The sequence below is a fragment of the Anarrhichthys ocellatus genome, unplaced genomic scaffold (genome assembly GCF_004355925.1).
Source record: "Anarrhichthys ocellatus isolate YVR2014 unplaced genomic scaffold, GSC_Weel_1.0 scaffold29, whole genome shotgun sequence".
NCBI lineage: Eukaryota > Metazoa > Chordata > Actinopteri > Perciformes > Anarhichadidae > Anarrhichthys > Anarrhichthys ocellatus.
The window spans coordinates 2643867-2658047 of record NW_022280059.1 but is presented as its reverse complement, the minus strand read 5'-3'; the positions used below and the strand labels follow the sequence as shown (position 1 = coordinate 2658047).

The window sequence follows — 14181 nt, the reverse complement described above, 5'->3', positions numbered from 1 at the left end:
TTTGGAAGGAAATGTTACCGCAATTATACATTAATCTGTAATGTGACAGCACAGTATGCACAGACGATGCACTGCACAGGATCAGATGTTGATGTTTTTGAACATGGGGTAGTCAAACTGTCGTGTGGATTATGATGCTATTATCACCAGCCCTCTCACAGTGAAGCAGGGGTGGAGGCTGTAACTTGACCTTGCCTCTTAATGGCTGTGGGACAATAGTGCCCCGTCCCACTGGCCTGTCTGCCCCTCTGTTGTGTCTATTTATAATGTCCAGACACAGTGCAGAGGGAGGCCAGAGAACACAAGGTGACAGGGGAGAGGAGCAACGGGTGAGAAATGTCCCTGTTATTGTTCACTTATTATTTACTGCATTTATTTGTTGTATTTTGTTGAGCTGAACATGTAATTCCTCTTTGTATATTGATGATAATGTATTTAATCTACTGTACATTTCAATATGAATCTCAAAAAATTTAATTATCCCATTTTAACTATGCATTTAAAGTCTGTATGTCAGAATACACTTTTACTATGTCCTCTGCTTGTCTATTCAAAATGATTCCGACCTAAGAGTAGCAATATCTTTCTTGGAAGAAGCTTCTATCTGCAGTATAAAAATGGGAAACTTGAATTATCTGACCATGTTCTCTAACAGTGTCTTTGGCTTGGAACTCTTCTCAGATGATCCTTGTGTTCATAAGCCACAATGGTAAGTGCATTTATTTTGTGATCAGCATTTAAGATTTATAATAAAAATGTATTATCTCTAAATTGAAAATGTTGTTGTAGCTTTTAATTAGCCTCAGTATGGCCCTCAAAATGTCTATGTTGTGTTATTTCTCTCTTAAGGTGAGGAGAAAGATGCCTGTGGGCCATCATGAGCATTGCGACAAGTGTTACAATGTCCACTGCCAAGTCCCGGTGCAGATCTCCGTCTCATGCATGGTCGTCAAGTGTCTTCATAACTGTGGCGCCACCTTCCACATGTGCAAGCAGGAGGAACACCAGCTTCTCTGTCCCAATGAAGCAGTCCCCTGCCTCAACGTCCACTACGGTTGTCCTCTTACCATCCTGCGCCACAGGCTGGCCAGACACCTGGAGGTGTGTCCTGCCTGCGTGGTCTGCTGTTCTCAGGAGTGGAACCGCTGGCCTGTTTCAGAAACGGATCTGGCCTTCTGCAAAAGTGTTTCGGAAGGCCCTCAAACTGAGGTCAGCCTGGATGTTGCCATTGCTCTGAGGGACCAAGAGCTGCTGTTTCGATCCATCAAAATGAAGAACATCTTCCCTGAGTTGATGGCGGGGGATTCTGCCCCTCAGGCTGGTTCTGCTGGGGTCAACAGTCCTACAGATGAAGCAACCTGTTCTTTAGATTGTGGTGAATTTACAGAAAATGTCTGCACAAGGATGGAGGGAAAAGGACTGAGTCAAGAGGAGAGGGAGGCTTTGGCAAAGAGCCGGGACGTGGATGGTATACAGAACTACAGCTCCTGGGAGAAAATATTCAACAAGGAGATGGAGGGATGCAAGCAAACCGTGAACAACTTGAACAAGAAGGAGAAAAAGGCAAAGGAAGAGCAAGAATCATCAAACCGCCAGGGGGAGACAAGAGACTCCCACCTGAGCCGAGAGAACGCTGCCGACGCTCCGAGAATGGACGGCACAACTGGCCTTGCGCCATGGCAAGACGGGGTCCTCCAGCGGTTGAGCCGGGAAGTCAACATCGCTGAGTACAACATGTACCTGGCGCACAATGGGGCAATGTTGATTGACTTTGGCCAACTTGCAGCTTGCACCCCGAGAGAAAATGATTTTGTTTATGGGAAACTGGAGCCCATCGCGGTTCAAACCATCCGCTCATTTATTGCTCCAACTAGCTATCGAGCAAAGCGCAATTACCTGACGCGTCAGAAGGTCAAGACCAATGCCAGCGTTGACACGGCAGATTTGGGTATTTCGGTCAAGGATCTCCCAAAGTGCGACGAGGTCAGCGCCACGCTCCTGCACTCCCTGGAAAGCGAACTGAGAGGGCATTTAATCTCTGAGAGTGCGGGGAGCGATGGTCTTTACGTAGATATAGGAACGCAAACGTACAACTTTGCCTCTGCGCCGTTCAAAACAGAAGCAACGCTTGCTGACGTCATCGCCGACAAACCCCGCGGTCTTCATGTGCAGGTAGAAGCCGAGTCTGTCACCAGAAGACACAACAAAAGAAGTTCAGCCTTTAGCTACATGTGTGGCCACTTCTTTCGGCGAGATGAATACCGCTCTCATTTCAGGAATGTGCACTGTGACATACAGGCCTCTCTGAGCGGCTGGTTCCAACAACGCTGCCCCTTGGCGTACCTCGGCTGCGCTTTCACCCAGACGAGGTTGCACCCTGCTGGTCATCGAGCCACCGTCAAATTCCGCCAAGAGGTCAGCGCCTTTGTCCTCCAGCCAGATGTCCCTTCAGTCCTCCGTGAAGGCGGGGAAACCCCCAGCCCTCAGAGAAGTGGCACACACAATCTGGATCCCCTGAGCGGATTGCCCCTGGAGATCCTTCAGCACATTGCTGCTTACCTTGACAGTTTTACATTATCGCAGCTGTCCCAAGTCTCCCATCTGATGAGAGAGGTGTGCGCCACGTTGTTGCAGGAAAGAGGGATGGTGTCTCTCCAGTGGAAGAAAAAGACATATTCCCACGGGGGAAGCTCCTGGAAGTGTCGAAAGAAAGCAAGTATCCTTAAGATTCCAGTTGTTTTCTTTCAGAGAATTATTTGGACTATAGAGTTCTGCAGGCATGACTGCTGCAGGCCAACCCCGTAAGTTAGCATCTCACTGGTGCCCTCGACAAAAAGCGAATGGGATTTTATCCATTGGATTTTGGATTATTGCAGAAAATAAACTCTGTGGCAAACACTACTAAAAAGCTAATGTTATAAAAGAACTACACCACGGTCGCATTAGTGCAATATACGCAACAAGGCTGTAAAGGTGGACTAGCCTGCGTGATGGCGTCTCATTTAGCTGCTTGTTAGCAACTGCCTATTTAAGACACGTAAAAGCTTCTAAATTCATTTACTGACGCATTTTATATCGTAAAAGAAAATGATAAAATCGCTTAATCTTGTTTTCGCCACAGACTTTATGTCAGGCATCTAAAGAAAAACCCAATAACAAAATAAAAAAACATTCACTTTGAGACGAGGGAACATGAAGTGCAGAAATGATGGCTCATTTCGGGGTTTCGGACTCAATTACTCAATTTAGTATTTCTGTCAACTGAACTGCAGCGGCATTACAGTATATCTTTTAATAACTTAACTGATCGAGTGCGATGATTCCATCTCGGATATTATTTTGAGCTCAACCTTGTGCACAGTGAAGGGAAAGTAAAACACAAGGCCAAACTTCTATATCAGTATCTGGCACCATTCTGTTTACTGTCATTGAAAAGTTTCCGCCATTCATACAGCGTGACAGCTGCTGCATTGTAAACACTCTCCAGACTCTCCATAGTGCTCTCTAACAATATTACAAACTGTGTTGGCAAAAGTTAATGGGTTCCCACTGAAGCAGCAACTGGAGATTCGCTACATTTTTTTCTGTGTTCTTATCATAGAATGTATATAAAGAGTCTATGGTCCTTATCATTAACCAGCTGCATGTGGGCTCAGGACGTGTGTGGGAAAAGGACATTTGATTTCCTGTTCTGGTGTCCATGCAATGGTTTAGTAACAAGACAGTTGGGCTGAACTTTCATTTAGTTTAACAACACGCTGATTTAGTTTTACAATATATACTTAATTTAAGAAAAAATGATAATAAAATAAATATTAAAAGATAATTTTTATAGACAAACCAATGCTAACAGCATGGTTGCTTCCATTATTCATTATTTCCTTTTTTTGATAGTTGACAGTGGAGAGAATAAAGAAAAATAGGAGGACTCAAAACCAGGGTTGCTGTGTTTACATTAGTCCACTAAACTAGACCTTAGATACCCTGGCTTAGAACGCTAGTCCACAGAGACGCCTAGCTGAAGGCTCAGGAAATCAATACAGCAAATAATAAAAGTATAGGTTTCTTTTCTCCAAATTCCTGCTGACAAGTAAACAAACACACCTTGATCTGTGGCGGCAAACATAACCTCTCTGCTGGAGGTAAATACAGGACAAATATAGTATAAAATGCATCAGTGTGTATTTTTACATCCACTCTCTGTGCCGCAGTGATCATGGGACAAAGAGCCTAACGATGATTTCAGAGATGTGGAATGGCCTGAGGCCTCTCTGCCAGTAAACACAGTGCCACCATAAAAAGTTAGATGGGCTCATTCATGGAAACAAGATGTTGACAAGACTGTGTAGGCGACAGCTGGGTATTTGCTCCTCGATGAAGGGCATCATTTGAATACAATTGTAATGGATGGATACAGAAATAACACTGACATGAGATAAAAATACTCTGAGATCTAGATTCTATGGGTATTGAAAATAAATGTACCCTCGTGGCCACTGCTGCAGTGCGGTTGATGGATGCCCCCAGAGCAGCCTCCTACACCTACTTCAGCTCTGTTTCTGTGTTTTACAGGTTTGGGAGTTCAGCTCTCTGTTTTCTTCTGTGGACAAATGGAGCTTCAGCAACACTCCTTCCATGTCAGATCACCTGAAAACCTGCTCCTTCTACCAGAGAGAGGAGCACACTCAGCCGGTGGCTTTAGCCGGCCTGGGAGAGGTCACAGACAAACATGGAGAAATAATGAGCAAAAGATAGCGCTCGGGGTCCCAGAGCTCAGTGGGCGGACCGAAACGCGATTGAGGCAGCGTTTGGAATCACTCAGACGTGATGTGAATCCTCTGCATGTACAGCTGCTCCATAGAAATAGAGCTCCATAGAGCTGAAGCCCTGCAGACATAAACTAAACATATGAATAATTCACTTTGGCATGAACCGCAAGAAGATTTTGATGTTGACTTATTTAACCAATATTTTCTTGTAATGTAATTTTGCCTGTTAGTAGGGAAAATGCTTAAAGATGGCTCTGTTTATGCGGTGTTATTAGGAGTTGATTGAAACTTAGATAGTCCCTCTGAGAACACTAACTTCACAAAAGTATGGCTGTGGTGTTTGAGAGGGGTCATCATATTCGGTGTTGTCAGATCATTTGCTTTTGTTTGGCGCACTGAGCTGACGAGTGTTGTCTGTCCCAACTTGTTTCATTCTTGTGGTGAACAGCATCATTTCAAAGAATCCAGGGCAGCAGATGTTGCTCTTGTTTGTTTTCAGCATGACAAGACTGACATCTACTGGAGAGAAGCTGAAGTACCTCATCTGTGTGGAGTGGAGACGCATCACACAGGAACAGGACATGTCCTATTTAAGCACAGCAGCGCATGAGGACACGGACAACTTTGTTTCAATTTAGACTATCTTAAAGGAGAATGAGAGCAAATGACGTATGTGTGTCACTGTCATATACCTGACAATAAATGTGCCTTGCAATTGCCGTCATTTATTTCACAGCAGCATTGTCAGTAGAATAAAAAGGACATTGTTAAAAGCTTAAAATGTTCTTTTATTTACCACAGACTTTAAAACAGCAAAGGTGTACAAGCAACGAACTACAGCTTCTCGGACATTTCTGGGTTTCGTAGCTTGTTAATCACCTCTGACAGCATTTTGTTGCACAGGGCTGCGTACGGATTCAGAGCCACGGCCTGCTGCCGAGCAAATTCACTTCCGAGTGCAGCCGCTTTCTCAAAATCTGCCCTGGCTTCATCGCCCCGGCATGCCAGTCTATGTAGCAGGCCCCTCTGCACCAGCGCCTGGCACGCAGTTTGCCCGGCGCCGCCGCTCAGAGAGACGGCTCGGTCCAGGTCCCCCAGGGCTCCTGAGAGGAGACAACAGCACTGTGAGGCACACACAGAGTCGATTTTCAATTTGTAACGTCCTACAGGCTACTCATTCTGGCCTTAAAGTCAGTATAAAGCGATTTAGCTGAATCTGCTTTCAGTTACTTTGTACTGTAGACTCTGCAGTCTATTTACAGTCATTCTAATATTATACTAAATTGACCTTACATTCTGATGTTTTTCACTCACCCCAAAAAATACAGCAGTCTCAAACTCATTAGTTCATTGAAAACATGTACAACACAGTGGTAAACAATGACACTTTCAGATGAATACAGTACTATAGCACTATATATAGATACTGTATGTCTGTGTTTTGTTGGGAATAGCAACAACTGCAACCAGTTTACAGACTAATTAACAGTCGTTTTTTTTTTTCCAGTCTTTTTTTAGCAGACGCTTTTATCCAAAGCGACTTACAATTCAGATTCTATCACATTTCTACACCGTAGGCACAGCTACAGGAGCAAATTAAAAATAGAGACTACAACTTTGGAAACAGACAGTGGAGGTAAAAGGATGCTACAACATTGAGCGCATGGTGTGACTGAAGTGATGAATAATTTCAAGAAGTAAAAATGACAAGGGTTATAACATAAGCAGATACATCGCATAGCATTTGTCAACTGTGCAGCGGCAATGCTGAACATGATGATACACTGAATCTATAAGGGAACACTTTTCATTTCACTGAGGCACACAAAGAATTGTTAAACCTTTAGAGGATCAAGATTTGACTAAATCAAAATACCCTGTAATGCTGTGCATGCAGCGAACACAACACCGTGACTGACAGCACGTAAGAGGAACTTAACACTGGGCAAACTCAGAGCCACTGCAGTAGCACTGCTGACAAAGTGCATCAGATAGACAAAGCTCTGATATGATGTCACGCTGGCCTCAGACTCGACAGTCTGATACAGTATGTCGGCACACCGCGGTGTCTGCGGAGAGGGTTATTATTGAGCTTGTGGCATGTACCTGCTGTGTTCCCCTGCAGCCGCAGGGCCTGTGCCCGGTTGTTATAGGCGGAGGCTCGCTGAGGCAGGATCTGGATTGCCTGGCTGAACAGTTGAAGTGCGGCTTGCAAATCCCCAGCCTCTGCTGCCGAGACACCCCGCATCTCCAACTCTTTCACTTGCCTCAGCAACTCTGTGTCAAAGCCACTGTCTGGCAGGGGGAGATAAACAGGTTGGAAAAAAAGCACTCAAACTCAATTGACAGGTACCGTGGCGAGGAAAACACAGAAATGTCACCCAGAACTCAACTTGGATTAAAATGTCGTGTTTTTTTGGGGGGGTTTTTTCAGTCCAGGAATGGAATGCGTTCAAATGAATTCAATATGCTGTGAAATGATAAACGTAAAAAAGCTGTGACATGATATGTGGAGACACATCAAGTCAGAGGCTCACGCTCACCGTCATCAATTAATTCCTCCTCTTGGTTCAGGCCAGGGATGTCTCCAAAGGGGGTGGTGGGGTTGAATATAGCCTGGAGTACAGCTCTGTCATGTGCAGAGGCCATCTCTCTGTCGTCTGTAACAAGAGCAAAGAAGCAAATCGTCGCACCTAAACTACAGCTGGGTGGAAAATCATTCCTCCCCAAACTTCAGCCATTTCCACCAGCCAATCGGAGAAGGGGGCGGAAGCAGAGGTGGACTTTGAGATTTGCCATCTGTACATGATCAAGTCAAAAATGCAGGCCAGGCTGCACACTGCAGAACTGCTGTTATGATGGCAATAGGGGAACATGCTCTCAGATATATGCTATCTGATGATTTCTGCTCGGTGCAAAGCGATGCTGCCCAAACTCCATGGGATTTGTAGTTATCAAATACTTTGTTTAAAAAAAAAAAAAAAGTTAAAAAAAAGATGCCCAGATATTCCTGTACTGTTACTTACCCGTCCACCCAAATATGGACAGAAAAACCTAAAGAACCCGTTTCAGTTTATCAGATAGACCCAGAAAATCCCTGGCTGAGTTTGACCGGATGAAGGGATCAAGTGGTTGAAGCAAAGGAGTGTCAGCACAGACTACGAGGAACACGAAATACATGTTATTTCTGTTTTTGAAATGTTTGTACAGTTAACAGCCCATTAGCACTGTAATGCTAATGAAGTGCTATTCCACCCATTTATAAAACTGCACCAGCAGTATTTTGGCCCTGCATCAAAGCTAACTTAAGGTGGCATTCAGAACGTGCCTGATATTTGGATTGCTTGTGTCTGTGTTGTCACTGTCACCTGCTGCCAAGATGATAACGTTAGTAGTAACATCATCATCAGGCACTGACTTATGCTGGTAGACAGCAGCTTTTTTAGGGCAGACCAGTAAATACAGGCAGAGACGTGAGAGTACTTTCACTGTGACTAGTGGGTCGGCACTCACCCTTACGCAGTACCTGTGGTTCGTGTGCACCGGTGTTATATCAAAGCCTGTGCCCCCGTCAAACAGCAGCTCATTGTGTCAGACTAGTCTGATGACATAACAGAGTGCTGCAGGGATGATGTATTTTTGCAGGTCAACCCCGGAAGTTAGCGCTGACTTATAATTTGCTCCATGTTGACCGACAAATGCTACACTGATTCAAACTGATGCATCACACAACTATATTCATACTTTATAATATAATACTAAAGCACTCACAGGGATCATTATACTGCACTGTATACTTTTTTCTATTGATACTTTGCTGATACACTACCACACTTACTTATGTAGCATTTTCAATGCAGTACTTGTACCTGTAATGGGGTGTTTTACAGTGTGGCTTTGCTATTTTTAACCAAGTAAAAGATCTAAATACTTCCTCCAACACTGTGTCAGACAGATACAAATGAGAGAAAACTCTTCAGGCCCGCAGGAACAGGGCCTGCAGCAGTTAGCTGCAGACAGTGTGGAGGGGATCTACAGTGAATTATGGAGGAGAAATTCATCAGTTTAAGCCTGATGATCAGCAGCAGGATTCCAACATTGTTTCACATCCCAAACAATGTGGGACCATTACCGAGCAAGTCCAGGAAGCAGCTATTCATCGCAGCCTTTCAGAGTAAGGCTGACAGATATGTGGGACACCGGTCTTGGAGGAAAACTATGCTGTCTGCTGCTGCACTGCCGCCTCCGGAACAATCAAACTGTACCAAGAGAATAGCTTATGTACTCACCACCGCCAGGTTTGATACATTGCTGGCATCAGAATATATGTTTTATAACCGGATCCTGTTGTAGGAGACATCCAAACCAAAATATCATCGCTCAAATCCTGCCTTCTGCTGTCAATGCTAACCTGGACGTAGATGCACTTTGATAACTTGATACAAAAGAAGCTCCTGAAGGTAAGACATGACGTTATATTCCATGAACTGCTTGCAGTATGATCCACGTTTATGATTGGATGTTGGTGGTTTTCTTGTTTTCGAGATAGAGTAGCAGTGGTGGGCTGCTTATCCTCTTCTGCATAGGATAAGATTGTCACTACAGGTTCATCTGCAGCCATTTTGCATTTAGGCCTTGCATGGGCCTATGATGTCACAATATCATATCCTTCAGTATGTGACGGTGTCTGTATGTACAGTGGAATTATAATTAATAAGCAGCTATTTAGGCCTTGTGCAAATCATGATACTTTACGACTGTAAAACAGTGCATCTTCTGGAGAAATGATTATATTCTTGATGATACACAGCAAATAAATCGGACAAAAGTATTGAATAGTGCAAAAACACAGTTGAAGATTGTTTCCCCATGAAATACTAGATAGCTCTATCTCTTCTGGTTCAAATATTCAAATGAATCAGTCCCTCTTTGGAACAGTTCACATCTCACACTGTGACGAAGGATCTCAAATAGGCACTGCTTTCATTGAAGGAGTCACGAGCCAAAACAGCTGGCTGCTCCTGATGTCAGCTATAGTATTTTGATAGTAATCTCTGGCGCACAGAACAGTATTTTGACAGTACAAACAGTTAATCTATGGTACAGAAAAACTATGACTTGGATGATTTGCAAAAATTTGAAATCATGTCTAGACTCATAAAGACAGTATTTGACACTTTTTTGGCACTCGTTGGTCCACCATCTTGCTTTGGATTAAAATCAGGCATTGTATTTAGAATCAAATTAAGATTTGCAATCATAATCTGGCGAAGGGCTCCACAAATTGAATAGATATTCTGAAAATGAAAAGAGAGAGAGGACAGGAAAAGCTTCACAGAATCAGGAGAAATCAGCAGATAAGTTAAGTCAGATAACACATCTGCTCTTTGGGGATCTCCACAGCAACAAGACACGGGTATGGAGGCAGAAAATAACTCTTTCTAAGAGAGGTGTTGTTGCATGTAACAAATGGCAGATAACAGCACCCAAAGGGGGGAAACCGATAGCAGCCAAAGTAAGTGAAATGACGACAGGTGACACTGATCAAAACGGCACGACTGAACATGGAAACACTGCGGCTTGTCATAGTTCTCATTGGCTGAGAAAGTTACCGCAAGTATCTCCGGCAAACGTTTGTGGAAGTGAGTCGCAGAGATGAAAATGGTTCCAGCTCAAAGCCTTTTTCAGTTGTTGCCAATTACCGTCAGCAGTGATCTGGAACAAGAGAGAGCTCATGGAGGTATGGGCTTTTGGGACCTTTTAAAAAGGACGAGGCGGAGCTGATGTTGAAGTGTAGCTGCTGCAACATAAAGTTTCTTTAGAAATGCTCCTTGGCTGTCAAAGATCTGGATTTTTGGGTAGTTTGTACTCCTGTAAAAAGTATTTTTGTTTTTTTTGCTAAACAATACATAAAGAAAACGGCAGAAATCCAGAAAACATACATTTAAAAGAAAAGTTTCAGGCATGTAGGGTTTAGACTAGTAACAGGTAAAGTGCATTATTCATTGTGCATACATACATACATAAACTCTTTGTAATGCCCACAGTAGATATGTGACTGACTCATGGTGTGTCTTTTTGTATAATGACCCAGCTACCGTGAGTCTCTAGTTCTTCTTTTTGTGATGGAAAATGAGAAATGTGGCCCGATGCTAACGTTACCAAATGATGGAGTGGGTAATAAATAGATGTGATGGCATATGTTGACAACAGTATTTATTCACACTAAGGCTTGAGTATAAGGGAAATGCTTTTGATGTGGAGTTTATTGTTCATCTTCCATAATTATAGTCGAGGTAAGACAGCAGTCTGTCTGAAGTAACAGATCTTTCCTTCACAGGCTGTCAGAGACTGGAAATGTCACAATGCATCAAATTGACATTGCATAAATTACAATATATTGTCATAATATATACACATTATTAACCAACTCTCTTGCAGACTTGCTATGGCTTAAGCTAACTTTATGGTGGTTTATACAGCTTCAGTGTCAGACAGAGGACATTGATGAGGGAATTCATATATTTCCCAACATAATGCGACGGGAATGCCAAACTAAGTAATGGAGTAATAAGGAAGTGAACATTCAGTGTGATTATCAGGCAAGTTGTCAATTAACTTATAGAACTCAAATATTTTGCATTTACAATTTGATAAAAGCTGAGATCCGCATAGTATGTTCCAAAAATTCCCAAGTTGTGAAAAATACCGATGCTTGGTCAGTGGCCCTCGCTTCAAACTATGGCGCTCGGGGTTCCCCTCTGGCGTGAGCTTTGGTCGTATTAGGGACAGCATGTCAGTTTCCTCTGGTTACATGCATTGTGTCTCTTCAAAATATACTTCCAATCTAAATTTACTGGGCTTCTAGGTTGGTTAGGTTTCGGAAAAAGATCCTGGTTTGGGTTAAAATACGTATGTTACGTAAAATAAGGAGGCCTATGTTTGCTACGTAACATACGTTCTTAAGTTAAATATATAGCACAAGCTATATATGTGCTTGTGGAGTAGTGTCTACCTGAGCAGAGAATTAATTATATACAGTAGCACCTTAAAATTACAAAAGTCAGCTAGAATAAGTCAACGTCTCATACAGACACTGAGGCTAATTGACCAAGCGTCCGCATGATGAGATAATATGGGTACAGCAGGGAATGTGAATGTGACACTTTGGAGACTCATCGATGCAAGAATATTATAAGCCTTAATGACACCTGCTTGACTAATGCTGCTGGTCTCAAGAATCTAATTTCAACTTCTACTGCTGCAATTGTACATTCTGCGGCAATACCAAGACTTAATTTAGCCGTGAGAGAAAAGTCTGATCTGGACAAATTACCGCAAGGTTTTAAGGAGGCAATTAAAAACCCTAGACGGTATAGTTATTTGCCTGGATGATAAAAATCCAAGAGGATTATAAAAGAGCTTCTCGATTGCCGGGCAGAGAGAGAGAGAGAGAGAGAGAGGTTCTCCTTTTACCAGAGAGAGAGCTCTCGCTGATTTTGTTTCTGCTGGGTCTCTGGCTCCCCATTCACCAAGTCAGCACAGACAGTTTGATCCTGCAGGACTCCCATTTTCTACAGGCTAATAAGAGTTAAAGAGTGAGGCGCTAGGCTATCGTGTTCACGGTCACTCCGTAAGCAGCAGATTTTCTGAAGAAGCACAGTGTGTCCCCCACGGCCTCGGCCATAGAGCAAAGGTGCAGAAGCAATTGTGTGAGGATTATCAATCTCCCATTACTGCAAATGTCACTGCATCAGCACCGCTCAACATGATTATGTCAATGGGGAAACACATTGGAGGTGTTTACAGACTCTGAGAAAAGCCAAGAGCTGGGAGAGAACGGAGTTGCTTTTGCCGCGGGGCCAAGAGGGAAATTAACAGATAATCAAAAAACACTGACCCTCAGTGGGAGCGCTGCTGTAAAACCTAATACCAACAAATAGCCATGAACACATCCTTTGTATTTCCTCCGAGCAATTACAAAGACAACAGATAGATTAAATCTGACTGCAACAGCAGCGTATAAATAATGGAACAACAGTTACTGAAGTGCTAATAGTGAATGAGACAACTTTATTACTCATTAGCTGTTTAGCAGACGCAATGGGCATTTCTTTAGGAGCTACATTCGCCTGATGGACTTTCATAAACTCAGCAAAGAGAATGTCTTATCCCCACTGTACAAAGGATCAACAAACTCTAAATAAATAATATGATTAAATAACGTCTTAGGCAGTTGCCGCTCCATATTTTCCTTTTCATCTCCTCTTTCCCAGCTCTCCCCTCGCTTCATGACACCAGGTAAAGAAATGGACTTGGGTATCATAATAACCCAGAGAGGCTTTAGCTTTGCTCCACTTCTGTCTGTGAATCTGACATCAAAGCATGTGCTCCTAATCCCTCTGCCCTATTGAGGTAAACAGGGGCCCCGTGTGTCAATACCTGGCCCGTTATGATGACGAAGGACAATCGCATGCTGTGCGGGGGCACTCTGAGCTGGATTAAAACAAAGTAATCCGCTCTGCGGAGGGACGGGGAATAACCACTGAGGTGCCAGAGGTTAAGCAAATAAACAATGTGCTCCTTTTTTTATGTGGAAATCTTTAGCTCCACCCTCTGTGCTGCAGCACAATAGCTACATGCTTCCTCCTGTCTCTCGTTGCCATAGACATGCGGGGGGAATGTTAGCCGTTCATTCTTATGGCTTTATGTACGGCTATAATGGTTGGCTGCAGTTCCAGGCCAACCATTTTTATTCAGATTGTACAAAACACTGAGTAGCAATATGAAAGCAATGGCTGTCCAGGGGAGATGGTTTATTGTGTGCTGTAACAGGCCTACTTCCTGCTTTTTTTCCCCCAAAACCTGTACATGATAATACACTGAATCTATAAGGGAACACAGGGCAAGCTCAGAGCCACTGCAGTAGCACTGCTGACAAAGTGCATCAGATATAGACAAAGCTCTGATATGACGTCACGATGGACTGTATTTTCTGCATTTTATGACAGTTTGTGATTTGCTAACGAGTGTTATGGCACCTCCGGTGAAGGAAAGTAGAAATGCATTGTTTGGTTTATGGTTCAGCCAGGCTGAATGCGGCGAGGCTGTCGGGCACACACTGATGTCTATTGGGGGAGACGTTGTCACATGTGGTGGGATCAGGCATCATAAATCTCATAAAGTGCAGTTTACTACTAGTTTGTATTGTTTTTGGGGTCCAGGCACGGCTTATGAATGTCGTTTTAATACAGATACCTGATCTGGTATCTGTGCCAACGTGATCTACAATATGTGATATAATCCTCCTCAGGCTGAATTGCATGAAATGTGGCACACATTTCTTATACAAGCAACGTGTTTGATTGTCTGCCAGCCTTTACATGGTTATGTAGGTCACACTCACTTTTAA

General features: G+C 43.3%; 2 protein-coding genes across 3 annotated transcripts; one reads left to right on the top strand and one right to left on the bottom strand.

Annotated features, from left to right (window-relative positions):
* The first annotated feature begins 296 nt into the window (after nt 1-296).
* LOC116392311 (F-box only protein 40) lies at nt 297-5484 on the top strand. Of its 2 annotated transcripts, XM_031863640.1 has the most exons (4): nt 297-329; nt 656-709; nt 850-2712; nt 4573-5484. In XM_031863640.1, exons 2-4 carry the CDS (start codon nt 707-709, stop codon nt 4753-4755), a joined length of 2049 nt encoding a protein of 682 aa, XP_031719500.1. In that variant the 5' UTR covers nt 297-329; nt 656-706; the 3' UTR covers nt 4756-5484. The 2 variants fall into 2 exon arrangements, with proteins under 2 accessions (XP_031719500.1, XP_031719501.1); XM_031863641.1 differs by lacking the exon at nt 656-709 and having other exon boundaries at nt 298-329.
* A 118-nt stretch (nt 5485-5602) lies between these two features.
* On the bottom strand, nt 5603-7422 carry ttc36 (tetratricopeptide repeat domain 36). The gene is made up of 3 exons (XM_031863642.1): nt 7313-7422; nt 6876-7064; nt 5603-5872 (listed from the first exon to the last, which is right to left on the bottom strand). The coding sequence occupies exons 1-3, from the start codon at nt 7416-7418 to the stop codon at nt 5604-5606; spliced, it is 564 nt and encodes a 187-aa protein (XP_031719502.1). The 5' UTR covers nt 7419-7422; the 3' UTR covers nt 5603.
* Between the last annotated feature and the right edge of the window lie 6759 nt (nt 7423-14181).

Excerpts from the sequence above, each read along its gene's own strand:
- LOC116392311 (XM_031863640.1), top strand. Across the intron at positions 2,713-4,572 it reads CCTGGAAGTGTCGAAAGAAA|GTTTGGGAGTTCAGCTCTCT; the intron begins GCAAGTATCCTT and ends TGTGTTTTACAG.
- ttc36 (XM_031863642.1), bottom strand. The coding sequence starts at position 7,418 with ATGGCCTCTGCACATGACAGAGCTGTACTCCAGGCTATATTCAACCCC. Across the intron at positions 7,065-7,312 it reads GGAGGAATTAATTGATGACG|ACAGTGGCTTTGACACAGAG; the intron begins GTGAGCGTGAGC and ends TCCCCCTGCCAG. Across the intron at positions 5,873-6,875 it reads GCTGCAGGGGAACACAGCAG|GAGCCCTGGGGGACCTGGAC; the intron begins GTACATGCCACA and ends GTCTCCTCTCAG.